Source organism: Phascolarctos cinereus, unplaced genomic scaffold (genome assembly GCF_003287225.1).
Source record: "Phascolarctos cinereus isolate Bilbo 61053 unplaced genomic scaffold, phaCin_HiC Scaffold_2;HRSCAF=192, whole genome shotgun sequence".
NCBI lineage: Eukaryota > Metazoa > Chordata > Mammalia > Diprotodontia > Phascolarctidae > Phascolarctos > Phascolarctos cinereus.
The window spans coordinates 222,738,451-222,754,618 of NW_027555625.1; the positions used below are offsets into that span (position 1 = coordinate 222,738,451).

General features: G+C 36.9%; 1 protein-coding gene across 12 annotated transcripts in view; it reads left to right on the forward strand.

The window, feature by feature from the left end:
- Positions 1-16,168, forward strand: part of DTNB (dystrobrevin beta) — a 307,191-nt gene that overhangs the window by 77,676 nt on the left and 213,347 nt on the right. For all 12 annotated transcript variants that reach the window (XR_002323946.2, XR_002323947.2, XR_002323948.2 and 9 more), the window contains 2 exons: positions 108-262; positions 13,875-13,980. Coding sequence is in view for 9 of the 12 variants with exons in the window: in XM_020983941.2 (XP_020839600.1) it covers positions 108-262; positions 13,875-13,980 (261 nt within the window). In the remaining 3 variants the exon portion in view is untranslated. The remainder of the gene's footprint in view (positions 1-107; positions 263-13,874; positions 13,981-16,168) is intronic.

Here is a 16,168-nt window from a genome sequence, read left to right on the forward strand (position 1 = left end):
GTTAAGTAGTTCCAAGAGCTATGTAGTAGTTTATAGAAGGGTAATATAATATAACATGACATAACACAGCATGCTCTGACTTTTTTCATTCTGTTTTGTGCTTGTAGATATTTTCTCTCAGATGTCAGATTCCAATGGCTTAATGATATTTAATAAATTTGACCAGTTTCTGAAGGAAGTCTTGAAGCTCCCTACAGCTGTTTTTGAAGGCCCTTCTTTTGGGTACACAGAACATTCAGTACGAACATGTTTTCCACAGCAGGTAAGTACAATTGCTGTTATATAATATTCTTAGACTCTTAATGCTAGAGGGGATTTAATCCCCTTACTTTGGGGTAGATTTGACTACCTATCTACCCAGTTGCTTCTGAAATGGCTTCTAGAATACAAAGGACTTAGGGATGGAGCAAGGCAGGGTTGGGAGAACTGAAAAATAAAATTGGGTAAAGGGACCATTTTTTATGCATGTTTCTGAAAAAAAAAGTCATGAAACATGAAACATTTTAGGTTATGATGGGTAATTGCTTCATTCCCTCTAGAAGCAACTTCCTAAAACTTAATCTAAGTTTTATAAATGGGTTGTAATATATATTGGTAGAAGTTCCCCATGCTGATGAAACCACAAATCCTTTGTGTACAAATTTTATTGAAATATTTCATTTTTATATTTAAGATAAAGTGTTCATGCATGTCACTAGGCCTTTTCTCAAAAGATTAACTTAACTAGTAGAAGACAGGAGATGATTGTATTCAGCGGTTCATCTAAAAAACATTTTAATGAAATATAAATAAGCTTAGCGTGTGTCAACAAGGTGATAAAATAGCCAAAAAATGCTAATTTGATCTTAGACTACATTGAGAGATGTAGCATCCAGGGTTGGGTATGTGACAGTCCTGCTCTACTTGCACTTGTCAGATCACATCTAGAGTATTGTATTCTGTTCTTGGACCTACATTTTAAGGACCTTGACAAGCTGGGTAGTATTGAGAAGAGGATAACCAGCATGGTAAAAGGTGTTGAGATCATGTTTTAGGAGGATTATTTTAATGTAATTAAGGATATTTAGCCTTAAAAAAAAGACTTGGGAAGTAAGTAAATAGCTTTCTTTAAATATTTGGAAGGCTTTCATATAGAAGAGGGGTTAGATGTTTTCCTGGCCTCAAAAGGTACAACCAAAAGCAGTGGTCTTCCTTGCAGAAAGACAGATTTTAAATTTCATTTTTACTTTTTTTTTTTTTTAGAAAAACAGATTTTTGTAAGGAAAAAGCTTCTTAAGAATTAGAACTTTTGAAGAGTGGAATAGGAGATAGTAAGTTCAGTTTAATGTATTTCAAAGTATTTATTAAACCCTTCCTGTTTGCAAGTCACTGTGAGTTTTTCCTCACTAGATGTTTTTCTTTAAGTGAAGTCAAGGTAGCCAATGTTCGTATAAGTTATAGGAGAAATTCCTATATCAGGTGAAGCAGATGATGAAATTCCGTAGCAGTGGTAAAACAGAAGCAAATAACTTCATTTAGGATCTTTTCAGTTACATATGAAAGAGGTCAATGTTCACAGTTGCACATTGCCTGGAATAAGATGTCTTCCTGAAAATGACTGTTCCCTCTTTTAGTGTGGTCACTATTAAACAAGAGACAGCTTTCTTCATTTAGTTGACAAAAAGATGTCCTTAGTAGTCATTTAGTCCCTAAGCATTTATTAAGTCCTTATGGCATGCCAGGTATTGTGCTTAGGACTAGGGATACAATGAAAGGCAAAACGGTCCTCACCTTCCAGGAACTCACGTTCTGATAGACAAACAGGCAAATAACTGAGTGCATATAAGATATGAAGAGAGTAGATGGAATGCAGTCTCCACAAATAAGACACTGAGGTGAGTGGAATGACCAGGAAAAGCCTTCAAAATAAGGTATTATTGGAGGTCAGTCTTAAAAGAAGCTATGGAAATTAAAAGGTAGAGGTGAAAGGGGAAAGCATCACAGAAGATAGATTGTGTTAAGACTTAGAGATGAAGTGTTTTTTTTTCTCAATAGCAACAAGAAGGCCAGTATTCCTGGATAGCAGAGTACATGGAGGGGAATAATGTGTAAGAAGACTGAAAGGGTAGTAAGGAGCCAGGTCATGAAGAGATTTAAGTGGCAACGGATTTTGTATTTGGTCCCAAAGATAATAAGAAATACTGGATTTTATTGAGTAGGGGGTAATACAGGCAGATGACATGACAACATATTTGCTATAAAATATCATAAAATATGTTATGTTGGACTGAATAACATATAATGTAAGATAAGCAATTATCCCGATCATTGAAATAACTAACAATGAGTCATCACAGCAACATCAAAAGAACTTAAGTCATTTATCAGAGAAGATTATCCATCTCTTTGCTAACGGAGAATTATTTACAAAAAATACAAAATACTAAAATGTATAGAGGAAGTTTATAGTCTAAATAGATCAATCTCAGAGAAATCTTTAAGACTTGTGAAAAGATAGATTTACATGGATTTACAAATAAATGCTGGACTGTTTTGGAATATAGAGGAAAATGATATGTTATTCAGTTCCTTTTATGAGGCATATTTAATATTGATATGAAAACCAGACAAAGCCAAAGTGAGAAGAAATTATAGACCAATGTCATTAAGGTAAATCTACACTAAAATGTTAGAATATAGTTGTACATTTAAAAAAAAACAATCCAAATGACCAAAAGATCTTTAATTGGAATGCAGGAATGATTTATTACAGGGAAAACAGTCCCTACCAACCATAACAAGACAAAATAAAAGGCACACAGTTACATAACCTTTATTTGTGTTATAAATTCAAAACAGGAATAGAAAGCTTTTTCTTTTTCTTTTAAGAAGACTTTTTTTTCACAATGATTAAAAGTATATTCTAAGACTACTAGCTAATTCAACAGAGAAACACTATTTTCCAGTAGAAATATATATATATATATACTCTTTACGCTTGCTTTTCCTACGTGACATAGTTTTAGAAATCTTAAAGAATTTCTATAAGAATTGGAGGGAGAGGAGGGACGGAATTACTGGTCCTATGATTTCATTTGTATAGAGACATTTCCTGATGAGGTAGAAACCTCCACCTTGAGGCCATGCTTTATCTCACTCTTTGACTCACTCTGCAATTTTCTTTCATCTCACTAACTACCTTGCCATCAACTTTCTTGCTCTGCTTTTCTCTCCCTCTTTGCACCCCTCCCCCCCAGCTCTTCTTTATTTTCCACCTTCCCCTCCCTTATTAGAATGCAAGCTCCATTAGAATAAGGATTGTCTTATTTGCTTGTATTTGTATCCCTAGGGTTTATTAGCACAGGGCCTGATTTCTAGTAAGCACTTAATAAATGTTTTATCTCTCTAGCTGTTGACCTTATAGACTCTAAAGAATTTCATCCCAATTCACACTCACAAATAATGTGTCAAGCCTCCCCCCCCCCACATTCCCAAACAAATCTACCCCTCCTTTGGATTCTGGGGGTATCCTTGAGGGGTCAAGGTGATTTTTTTTTAATGCTGTCAGCTCACGTACACATTTTTTGGTGTGTTCTCCCCAGTGTTAATCACCAGTGATTAGAATTTCATTTAACCAGTTAACATCAATTAGGTTTCACAAAGGAATATTTATGGAGGAGATATAGCAAGACCAGTAATGTAAACTTTTCCTTAAACTGGGGAATGTTCTACCCCAAATCAGTCATCGATGATTAGAGCCCCAGTTACATTGAACCTAGTAACATCAATTAGCTTTTTTAAAAAAAATTTATTTTTAATTCAACTTTGTTTTCAATTCCAAAATCTCTCCCTTCTTCCTCTCCTTCCCCTTGAGGGGATTCCATTGAGAAGGCTAGAAAACACATACATTACAAATGTGTATAAGTCATGCAAAATAAACTTAGGCATTAACCATGTCCAAAAAAAAGAAAGAAAGAAAAAGAGAAGAAAACATGTCTCAATCTGTACTCTTGAGTTCATTAGCTCTTCTATCTGGAGGTAGATAACATGTTTCATCATGAGTTCTATGAGATTGTTATTCAGCTTTTAAAAGGGGATATTTACTGAGAAAATATAGCAAGAATGGAAGCATAAAATAACCCTTGAGCTGGTGTGTGTGTGTGGGGGGTTTCTCACCTATCACCTCAGTCCCTGGGAAGAATGGTCTCCTACATAAAACATTTGCTACCAACCACTCATCTCACCAGGTTCCTTTCCTTTTGCAGCATGGTAGCTGCATGAACTGGTGCTTTAACCACTGCTAGGCTCTTCAGGGCCTCTGCTCCTACCTCATCTGGGCTCCAGCATGGATTCCAGTGCCTTGACTTGAGGTCCCTCTTCTGACATTTTGAAACTCATAAGATCATAAGCATCACTAATACTTCTTTTCCTAAAAGCAAAAAAGAACCAACACAAGGAGGCAAAGAATAGAGGCCCTATTCATAGGCCACATGTTGGACTGGGCATGAAGGAAAATGCTCCATGGCTTTTCCTGAAAGAGGGGACAAGGCCATTCTCTCACCTGGAGCATCCTGACCACCAGAGAAGGAAAAGGAGCAAATTACTTGGTTAGTGCTCTATGTAAGCAGTTTCAGTTTGAGCTCAACAGGTAACACCTGTGCATGCTCTCAGTTAGGAAGCTGGACCCTCCCATTACAAATCAGCACACCTTTCTGAAGCAAGTCCCCCAGCCTCTTTTGGATGTGTTGGGCAACAGTAAATGCACACTGAGCCTGCTCTGAGTATGAGGCTCCTATTGGTCTGTCTACCAATGCAGATCAGTACCTTTCTGAAGCACTTTATCCTTAGAAGTTTGTTTTTTCTTCCTGTTTTTATTTTTTATTTTTAAACAGAAATACAGGATGAATACCTGGTGAAATAAATTCCCTGGCAGAGGGATAATCTCTAACAATGAGCCAGCAATTGGGACCCCACCCTTGAACTAGGAAGAAAGTTTCGTGGTCATTTTCCTTCTTTGTGGCTAGAATTGCCTGTGGTATTTGACTATACACTCATACTACCCACAAATGGACTCAAGGAAAGACCCATATCTGGGTTAACTAAAGATTTTTGTGAGAAGTAAAATTGTTGTTGTTTAGTCCTTTTCAGTTGTATGTGACTCTTTATGACACCATTTGGGGTTTTCTTGAGAAAGATAATGGAGTGGTTTGCCACTTCCTTCTCCAGCTCCTTTCACAGATGAGGGAAACAGGGTTAAATGACTTGTTCAGTATCACACAGCTAGTAGGTGTCTGAGGCCAGATTTGAATTTAGGTCTTCTTGACCCCAGGCCCAGCACTCTATCCATTGTGTCACCTAGTTGCCAGAAGAAGTAAAATTAGGTCAGTAAAAATACAATAGCAGAGTGATAAGCAGGTGCCCAGTGAATACATTATTGGACCTGGAATTAAGAAGACCTGCATTTGGACCCTATATTTTAAAAAATCGTTAAGTGTTAACTGTCCAGATCTGTTAGAACTAGAAGGCAAAATGAAGGTAGATTCAACTGATCACCTCCTAAGAGAACCCCAAAATGAAAGGTTCCTGAAATTTCATGGTAAAAATCTGCATCCTTTTCTAAAGAAAAAATACTGCAAGCATCCAAAAAGAAGCAGTTTAAGTACCAAGGAACCTCAATAAGGATCTCACAAGACTTGGCAGCTTCTACTATAAAGAGGTTCTATTATAAAGGAGATCTTGCAATACAATATTTCAAAGGCAAAGAATATAGGCTTATAATCAAGAATTAACTACCCCGCAATTTTGAGTATATTTACATGGGGGAAAATGGACCTTTAATATAACAAAGGGTTTCAGTCTGAAAAGGCTAGATCTGTGTAGAAACTGAAATGTAAACATGAATGAAGAGAAATCTATAAAGATAAAATTTATTTGAGCAGTTATAAGGGGTTGATGTAATAGTAACATTCTAATAGAAGGAAAAGAAACATATGTTCCTTCTGAAACTTGTCTTCAAGGTGTAGTGAGGTCCGGGGTTGAGGTATATTGTTACTTTTCTGAGGATTTTAAGATGGAAAAGAAAAAAGAGTATAAAAGGAATATGCAGGCGTAGAAAGAGGAAAAGGGTGAAATGATTAATTCTCATAATTGGGGTGCATAAGAAGTAAACAATCATGGAGGAGGGGGTGGGGGAACAGGCATAAGAAGAACCTCATTCTTATCTAAAATAGACAAAGGAGAATTGAACATGTGCACAATTAGGTGAAGAAATATATCAGACTCAACAAGGAAACAAACAGTAATGAGGGAAGGGAGTGAACATGGAAGAAATGCTGGAGGAGGAATGGTAGTAAGTAGAGCAAACTTCCTGATGTAGAAGAAGGGATTATAAAGAAAGAAAAGAAAAAAAATCCTAGAATCTAAGGGGGTGTGTCTGCTAATTGAGAAATGGCTAAGCAACGTGTGGAATATGAATACAGTGGAATATTATTATCGTACAAGAAATGATGAAGGGGACAGTTTCAGAGAAACCTAGAAAGACTTGTATGAACTAATGCCAAATGAAGTGAGCAGAACCAGGATAATAATTTATACAAGGGCAACAACATTGTAAAGAAAAATGATTTTGAAAAATTTAACTCTAACCAGTGCAATGACCAACTTTACATATCCAGAGGACCCTGTGACATGAAGCATATTATTCATTTCATAAAAGACAGGTGATGGACACAAGCGGCAAAAACAGGCATACCTTTTTAGATAAAACTGTTGCTTAACTATGATTGTTACCAATTTTTTTCATTTTCTTGTATTTTTAGTTGGGGGGGACATAGGAAGGAGGAGAGAGGGTTAGCAATAATTGTTCCAAAAAAGGAGGATCATCGAGATATTTATTTTTTAATACACAGGAGGGAATAGAATGAAGTTCAGAAGTAAGCACAAATAAGCAGGATAGTTTTGAAATTAGCAAGTAGAATTATTACATCCTTCAAAAGAAAAATCCCAAGCTGTATAAAATTGAGATTCATAGTTTCACATACAGTTCTATTGTTCTGCTGTGTGAAATGGTCTCTTTTTTGGTGTTTAAGTTCAGAAAAAAAATTAAATTAAAAATACAAGGTAATATATCTTTGCTAGACTTCTGGATAAGATGATGACATGAGAAATGCTTGAGGAGACCAGTTCTTCCACAAATACTCCAGCAATGATCTAAAATGCAGCAGAAGTTACAATGAATGGAAAAATAGTAGTAAGCTTGTTCATCCAGCCCAAGGCTTTACAAGTGTGCCAGCCTTCGGAGGTGAAGCAACCCAGAGAAGAGGAAGACCTGGGACTTAAAGCCCGTGGGTCTAGGCCATAGTCTATCCGAGGATCAGGGGACTGAGGTAACCCCTACAAATCACTCAGAGACAGGGCTGGGCAGTGCACAGATAGCTGAACCCTTCAGACACTTGGATTTGGAGCCCTCTGGGTCTTTGTCAGAGCCACAACAAGAGAAAAAGCCAATGTAGTGCCTGGACAACCTGTGTGTTGGAACCACATTAAAAGACAGGGTTACCCCAGCTTGTGGGCAGCCTGTGCACTGGTGGGCTCTCTGAGAGGCATGGAACCAGTGTTCCTATTGGAAACAACAGAAGAGACAACCTAACATAACTGCCAGAGAGCCTTAGTAGGGGAGGCTTTGCAGCAGGCCTGTTGGGAGAACCACATGGGAGAAAGTCAACTGCCAATTGTAGATTATTCACGGAGGAGCCATAGAAGAGCCAAAAATCCACTTTGGGACACAAGAAAATGCACTCAGAAGGCAGGGATGATGGCAAAGGGTAGAGCATAATCTTAACCACCCTTTCCAGACATTCAGTACGAGTGTATCTTGATGAGAGAGGGAATGGAATCAGTGTGGGCCCATCCCCATCCCAGATTCTAGTAAGAAGTGGCTTTGTCCTTATCATGAATTCTATTATTCAAATTTAGGGTAGAATTCTACTCAGGATGAGAGAGTTGTGATTATAGTTGTGTCATATTAATATACTTGCTGGAGATTTTCAACATCTGATTCTAACTAGAGTTGGGTACAGTGTTATGTTACAGAAGGCAAGCTTGTGGGAGTGGGGCCATACTCTGCTGTGACTATTCAAAGTTGCAGTCCAGACATTGAGGCTGGAGATATGAGTAGACAGAAAAAAAATTATGTAAGTAGCTAAAAAGAAAAAAAAGTTTACCAAGAAACCTTAGTCAGGATAATTTAAGACTGTACAACTATGTTAAAAAAAGAAAATCACAAAATACAATATTCCAAAAGACTAACAATACAGCCTTACAACCAGGAAAAACCTGACCTTCAAGACTGAGTGTAATCTTATGGGATGAGGGTGGGTGTGGCCTTTAGTAAAATAGAGGATTTTGAAACATTCCTAATAAAAAGACCAGACCTGAACTGAAAATTTCAAGTATAAACAGCAGTCAAGAGAAACTTAGAAAAATAAATACATTTAATCGATGAGAAGGAGCTAAATAACCACAAACTAAGTGTTTGTATATCTGTCATTTAAAAAAATATTTATTAAGGGTACTGTATCTAGTATGCTGAGAATTCAAAGACAAAAGTGGCACAGTCTCTGTCCTCAAGCTTTACATTTTGACAGGGAGACATGTGTATATACATGTTTTTACATAATATGTACAAATGAATACAAACTAGTTATGGGAAGGCTTACATTGGGAAAGGCTTCCTGCATATGTTGGTGCTTGTGCTGAGGCTTGAAGGAAATCAGGGTTTTCAAGAGATGCAGGTGAGGCAGAAGAGCTTTCCAAGAACTGGTGGACCATCAGTGCAAAGGCATACATACAAATGGGAGCCGATGTGTTGTATGTGCAGAAACCACAAGTGTACCAGAGTGGCTGGATCATAGATTATGTGGAGGGCATTAATATGTAAGAAAGCTGGAAGGATGGGTAAGATTGTGATGAGATTTAAATGTCAGAAACACAAGTCTAGATTTGATTCCTAGGTCGTAAAGTTATTTAAATGTCAAACACAGGAGTTTGCATTTGATTTCAAGCGTCTGGCTGCCTGCTGGGGACAAGACTTCTGCTTCGTACCTCTGTTTTCCATGGCCTCCTGGACTTTTTCCAGTGTAGGCCTGTCCCAAGACAAGATAGTTTCTACTTCCTACCCTTCTTCAAGACAGGCAAGACACCATTGCCTCCTAACTGAGCTCCCAAATTTCCTGCTCCTGGCTGCTGTGAGTCTGGTTTCCTGAGTCTTCATAGTACACAGTATCATTATCTGCCACAAGGCTGGGCCTCAGTGGAGGATCTCAGACATATTTCCTTCAAGGGACTGCTCTCCAACCATTGATACTTTGCCTGGACTTATTCCTCAATGGTTAGCATACTTCTACTCCCTTGTATATCCCAACTATTGATATACAAACCTCTAAGGTTTTACTCAATCCCCAACTGTCTGCTCTTTTATTTCCGTCGACCTCAATCCTACACCCCTAATGTTTTGCTCCAGATCTACCTACCCCTTCTACTTTCCCCTCTTGAATGCCTGCTTCAGGTTTAACAAACTTTTTTTTTCACCTTAAATCTCTGCCTTTCTCACTGGCATTGACTGATTAGCAGCTCTAGTACCCTTCTGCTAACACTGCTTCCCTCTCTGCCCTTGCTAGCACTGATTATAGTCTCTCATAACCTCTGACTGACTGGTTGAAGGGTGGGAATTGGAATTGTCCTTGCTTCCCATTGTCCTTTTCTGACTCTTATCACTTAGCAAGGTCTTCTTGGGGGTTCATGCTGTCCAAATTTATCATCTAATCAACGTTCTCCTTCCTTCCTCAGTGAGGGGGCTTCAGCATATATATTAATACTCCCTCAAATATCTTAAATTCCAAGTTCTTTCATCTGCTCAATTTCCATGAACTCCTCTTCTGTGTAACCTGAGATGCACACAGATATGGTTATTTGCTTCATTTTGCCATCACCTACAGAGTTTTTCCATTTCTGTTTCATGAAATCCAAATTCTTTAATCTGATAGTATTTTTTCATCTTTCCATTTTTACCTATACCTGTTGACCACTAACCCTGTTCTGCATCCTCACCATGACCTCCATTCTCTCCATCCTTCAGTTCTTTCCCAGACTATTGCCCCTTTACCCATTATGACTGTCTTCCCTTCTCCATCTTGACCCCTTGTTGAAACAACTCAACCCTATTACTCTTCTACCAATTATACTCTCTTCCCTTCTCTGTCTTGACTTCTCATTGAACCAACTCAACTATCTTCTACTCTTAAATCCTCTGTGTCCTTGTACTATCACTTATCACAACTTATAAACCCTAACCCTGGATTACTCTCTTCATCCACCTCCTTCAGTCCTTTTCACATGCGGCTGTCAGTAGCTAAAGGAAAGCATGAAGCTATGGCAGTTGGGTTCACTATAAATTTATGTTATCTGATCTCAACTGACTCTTTGCTTTAGTAAGGCAATCATTCTAGTCCTCCTAATCAGTTTGCTATCCCACTCTCTTCAGCTACTATTCCAAAGCTTTTTGTTTCTCTTCAGGTGTCCATTCTCATTACTTTCCCCACCCTTTCTGCTAAGGATCTTGCCTCTACTCCACTAAAAAAAATTGAAGCTATTTTCTGTAAGGTCTCCTCTCCCACATCACTCACACATCTTCCTGAGCTATTTTTTTCTTTTCTCCGATCTTGGATGAAGAGATGGCCCTTCTCTTTGCCAAGGCCAGCCCCTCTATATGGCACCTTGATCCCATTCCTTCTCATCTTCCCTAACAGATTACCTCCACTTTCATTCCTGTTCTTTTATATTTAGTCTCTCCCTATTTAATGGCTCCTTTCCTGCTGTCTACAAATGTGTCTCCCCTATTCTTAAAAAAAAAATAACCCTCACTTGATCAAACCATAGCCATTAGTCATCGTTCTCTTTGCACAGTTATTGAGTGAATAGGACATCTGGAATTGCTACTCATCACATCTCTTCGCAGACTTTCTCTCTAACATTTCTTTTCCTAGTCTGACCTTCCTGTTTTGTTTCCAGAACTATTGGCAATCTCTAGCTCCTCTGGTACATCAAAGCATGTGTGATCGAATTGCTGGAGGAGAGGTATAAAGTCTCAGTGTCTGCAGACCACATTTGGATGACTCATAATCCTCTCTTTACAACCATTTCCTTCACTTTCATCTATCTGAGTATCCCTAGCCTTCTTCAGGTTGGGAAAAAACAAACACTATAATATCGGACCTTTTGGTTAATCTAGCCATTCGACTAGGCAGTTTGAAATTATGCTAATAACATGACTAAAATCTCCATACCCTTTGATTTAGAGGTCCCTCTACTAGGCATAAACTCCGAGAAGATCAAAGATAAGAAGTTCCCCTATGCACCAGAATATTTGTAGGGCCACTTTTTGTAGTAGTAAAAAAATGTGATGCAAAATAAGATGTACATTTATTGGAAAATGTTCAACAAAGCTTGGTACTTGAATTTAATGGAATGTTATTGCACAGTAAAAAATGGTGTGCATGAAGACTCCAGAGAAATATAAGGAGACTTATAAGAACTAAGACCAAGTGAGGTAGAACCAGAAAACTGTGTGCAATGTCACTGTGGTGTGAGTAGAGAGAACATGAATAAAAAAGTTAGCTGAATGCTTTGCATTTTAGTATTCAAGCTTGCCCCAAAAGAGGAGAAAATACTTTTCTGTTCCTCCTTTGCTGAAGTGGGAGATGAAGGGTGTGGAGCATTGTATATACTGCTAGATTCAGTTGATGTGTCAGTTTTGTTGAACTTTTTTTTCTCTTAAATTTTTGTCTTTTGTTTTTATTATTATGAGGCATGGCTCTCTGGGGGGGGAGGTAGAGGTAAACACACACAGTACACACACACACACACACACACACACACACACACACACACACACACACACACACACACACACACCCCGATGTATAGAGCAAGGTGCTTTGAGTCAGGAAGATTCATTCTCTGGAGTTCAGATGTGGTTTCAGATATGAGCAACATGACCCTGGGCAAGTCCCTGAACCTTATTTGCCTGTGTTCCTCATCTGTAAAATAAGCTGTAGATAGAAATGGCAAACCACTCCAGTATCTTTGCCAAGAGAACCTTAAATGGAGTCATAAAGAGGTCAGACACAACTGAAATGGTCGAACAACTACACACACACACACACACACACACACACACACACACGGAAATGAAGATTATGTTACAAATATAGCAACAATTTCTTTTTTTTTTTAAAGAAAAAAATTCTTTCAGGGAGTGTTCCTGTGAATAGTCATCTTGGACAGGCAGACTGTGATCTCTAGAACTTGACTAAAGATTATCTTAACCTTCTCCCTTATGTAAAACATTTGCAATCACTATAAATTACATGGGGTACTCTGGACTGTCTATAGCTACATACAATACGCATTCATAAACTAACATATAACAGTCATAGGTAATTAGATTTAGATAGTGTAGACCAATCATGTAGACCTTATATAATATGACAGTGTCATATCAAAGTTGCATAGAGTAATCAGATGTTAGGTCACATGCTGAAATATAATTTATGTACATATAGCAAAGTTATATAATATAGCATAGAAGCATTCTATAAATCAAGCATAAGTTATATACAATATATACATTACATGGAACCAATCACCAATGGGTATCAATCCGCTACATTTGTAACCTCTCCCATCACTTCTGATGTATCATAAGGCAACCTATTTATTGACAGAGAATTGTAGAATCCCTGATGCCCAGTATCTCTTATTCCTGGTTTGTTTCTCCTTGTTTCTTCCTTCCGCTCCACGCTGGTGTCCCCAGCCTCCTTTTAGAGCTCCTACCTCCCACTACTGGGACAGGTGGAGAGTCTCCAATCCCAGGGCCTGTGGGATGAAGAAGAACAAGAGAAACTCCTTATATCTCAGGTAATAAAAGCAATCCATGCACTGCTAGGATATAAAGCCATGGTGGTTAACAGAAAGAAAGCCCTGACCTAGAGGCAGGAAGCCTGTGTTGTAATTTAGTAAATCAACAATCAATGGGAGAGGTCACAATATATTAAGCACCTGTTATGTGTGAAGCATTCTTCTAGGTGCTGAAGATGTAGGTACAAAGAATGAAATAATTTTAACTCATAATGAGTTTATATTTTCTAACTTGTTCTGTAACTGGTTCTGTCACTAACTTGCATACATTTCCTCTGTATGACTTTTCACTTCTATAAAATGCAGGTGAAAATGTGTGATCTTTTTATTATAAAATTGTTGTTAGGATCAAATGACACACACATACATATATATATACACACACAGATACATATACATACAGATATACACACTTTTTTCTGTTTTAACATGTTTATTACAACAGAGACAAGTTACATCTGACTAGGTTTTTTTCCCTCTTTCCCCTTCCACAACCATGTTCATTGGGCTATTTCCTTATATTTGAGCAATCACTGTACTTTCAGCATATGTACCCAACAGTGCTATAAGTACATTTTTACAGGGTACAAATGGAAATACATTTCAATAATTTATAAAAACAAGTGGGTTATGTGTATATATGGACATATGTACATACACATATACACATACATACATATAGGCATATATAATATATACGTACATATACATGGTGGTATTTTGTTTTTGTTATTGTAATTTCACATGTAGTAAAGATTTGAATTTAAGAAAATAATTTAAATCTTAAAAGCCTAGTACCTTGTAAATAGTAGGTTTTAGTAAATGTTTATTAAATTGAATTAAAAGTTTGTATTGGAGAGATATTTGGGAAAGAAAAAAATCTTTTCTGTTAAAGAAATTGTTTTCTGTTCTATTTACAGAAAAAGATAATGCTAAATATGTTTTTAGACACATTGATGGCTGATCCTCCTCCCCAGTGCCTTGTCTGGCTACCTCTCATGCACAGACTTGCCCATGTTGAAAATGGTAAGTAGACTATTTAATAATGTTTCTTTACTCTGTAGAAAATTGTATGTAATAAATATAAATAGGGTCTTAGGTATTATAATTGATGATCATAACTGACATTTGCAGTCATTTCATGATTTTAACTTTTTGGTTTCTATTTTGATGACTTTTCTTCTCAAGCTAAATCTGTAACTTTTAGGTACATTGCCACCAGGTGGTACTCAGGTACCATGGCTACAGAGGCACTTTTGTATGGGTTTACATGGAGTGGCTTTTTTCATGAGCCCACTTGATTTATCCATGGATTTTCCACTTGTTTTTGATGTCTGGGATGCCTTTCTTCCTTAAAGCAGTTGAACTTAAAATCAAATATACAAACATTTAATTGCTTTGCAGAGAATTTTTAAAGATATAAGTGCCTCAAGGACAATTTGGTACTGTTGATATTTAATTTTTTTTTTAACCAGTCACTGACTTTTCTTTTGTCAATCACTTTTATTCTTAGGTTGGAATCAGAAGTCTTTTCCAGCGATTTATCTTCAGTCTTTGAGTTTATTCCTCAAAGGTCCATTATGCCTTTTCTCAGATCTAGCAAGTGGTAGTTATTTCCTTAGCTAGGACGTTAGGCCTAAATCAAAGGAAGGCCTTTGTCTTCTCTACCTTGCTTTTTGCCCCCACTATTACTTCCATTCCTCTTGCCATTGAAAAACATGGAAGCCTCCTTCTCTGTTTTTTTTTTCCCACTAGAGAGATAGAAATCTTTTCTCTCTTTTTAAGTACTTAGATAAATGCTAATGTATTTAGTAGGCAATAAATGGAATCCCTACCTGTGGTTTCCTACCATTCTTTATCCCTAAGATTAGAGTTGTAAAAATGACTCAAGGGAATTTAAAAAAAATAATTAAGAGATATTCTAAGACATCATAAAACAAAGTGCTAAAGCTTAAACTAGTAAACTAACAGTTTAGCTTCTTAATTAGGGCTAGGTGTAGCTTGCTTTGTACACAGTATTACTTTGCTTTCCCAAGTGTTGCAGCTAGAAATGATGAGCTTTTCAAAACTTAGAATCCTTGAATCTTTTAAACAGATTAAACTCTTTGAATATTTTGTACAGATTTAAGTTGGTTTCATGACAATGTACTAACTTATTAATTTCTGCCCTCGGCAATACCTCTTTTAAAGTCTTCAGAATTTGTCATTTGTCTCATATCCAATTCAGTTACAGGGAAAAATATTTTAATCAAGTCATTCTGCTTTCAGTGTTCCTAGGTAAACACAAACAAATCGCAGCATTTTTATTAAGCTTTAGCACTTTGTTTTATGATGTCTTAGAATATCTCTTAATTATTTTTTTTAGATTCCCTTGAGTCATTTTTACAACTCTAATCTTAGGGATAAAGAATGGTAGGAAACCACAGACAGGGATTCCATGTATTGCCTACTAAATACATTAGCATTTATCTAAGTACTTAAAAGTTTTTCTATTATGTGAAACAATTCCCAAAACATGCTAACTCTTAGTGTTTTAAGATCTCAGAGTAGTGAATAGAATGCAGGAAGTCTAGGGTTCAAATCCCACCTCAGAAGTTTATTAACTCTGCAACTCTGGGTAAATCACTCCATCTCTTGGTTCCTCAGCCTTTTTATTTGTAAAATGAGAGTTACATTTTGTGTTTTCAGAGGTCTCTTCCAGCTCTAAATCTATTACATAATAATATAAATTTTTCACAGTATCCCTTCCTTCAAATCACATTATAAAGAATTTTAAAAGAAGAAGAAGAAAGTTCAGCAAAGCTAAAAATTGGATGTTATATGCAGTGTTTCACAATGTCCCCTGTCAATGGTCTTCCACCTCTACAAAGAAGTGAGGGGAGATTTATTTTCATGTCTCTTATTTGGGGCCAAGTCTGGTCATTATAATTTCATAGTACTACCTTTCAATTATTTTGTTGTTGTTCTTTACATTTACATTATTGTGATCATTGTGTATTGTTTTCCTGCTTTTGATAACTTCACTTTGAGGCAGTTCATAGAAGACTTTCCATATTTCTTTGTAGTATTTGTATTAACAATTTCTTACAGCTTAGTAATAACATTTTATTACTTTTATGGTCTACAATTTGTTTAACCATTACCCACCAATGAGCCTTTACTTTGTTTCCAGTTCTTTGCTTTCACAAATAGTGCTGCTATAAATTTTTTTGTG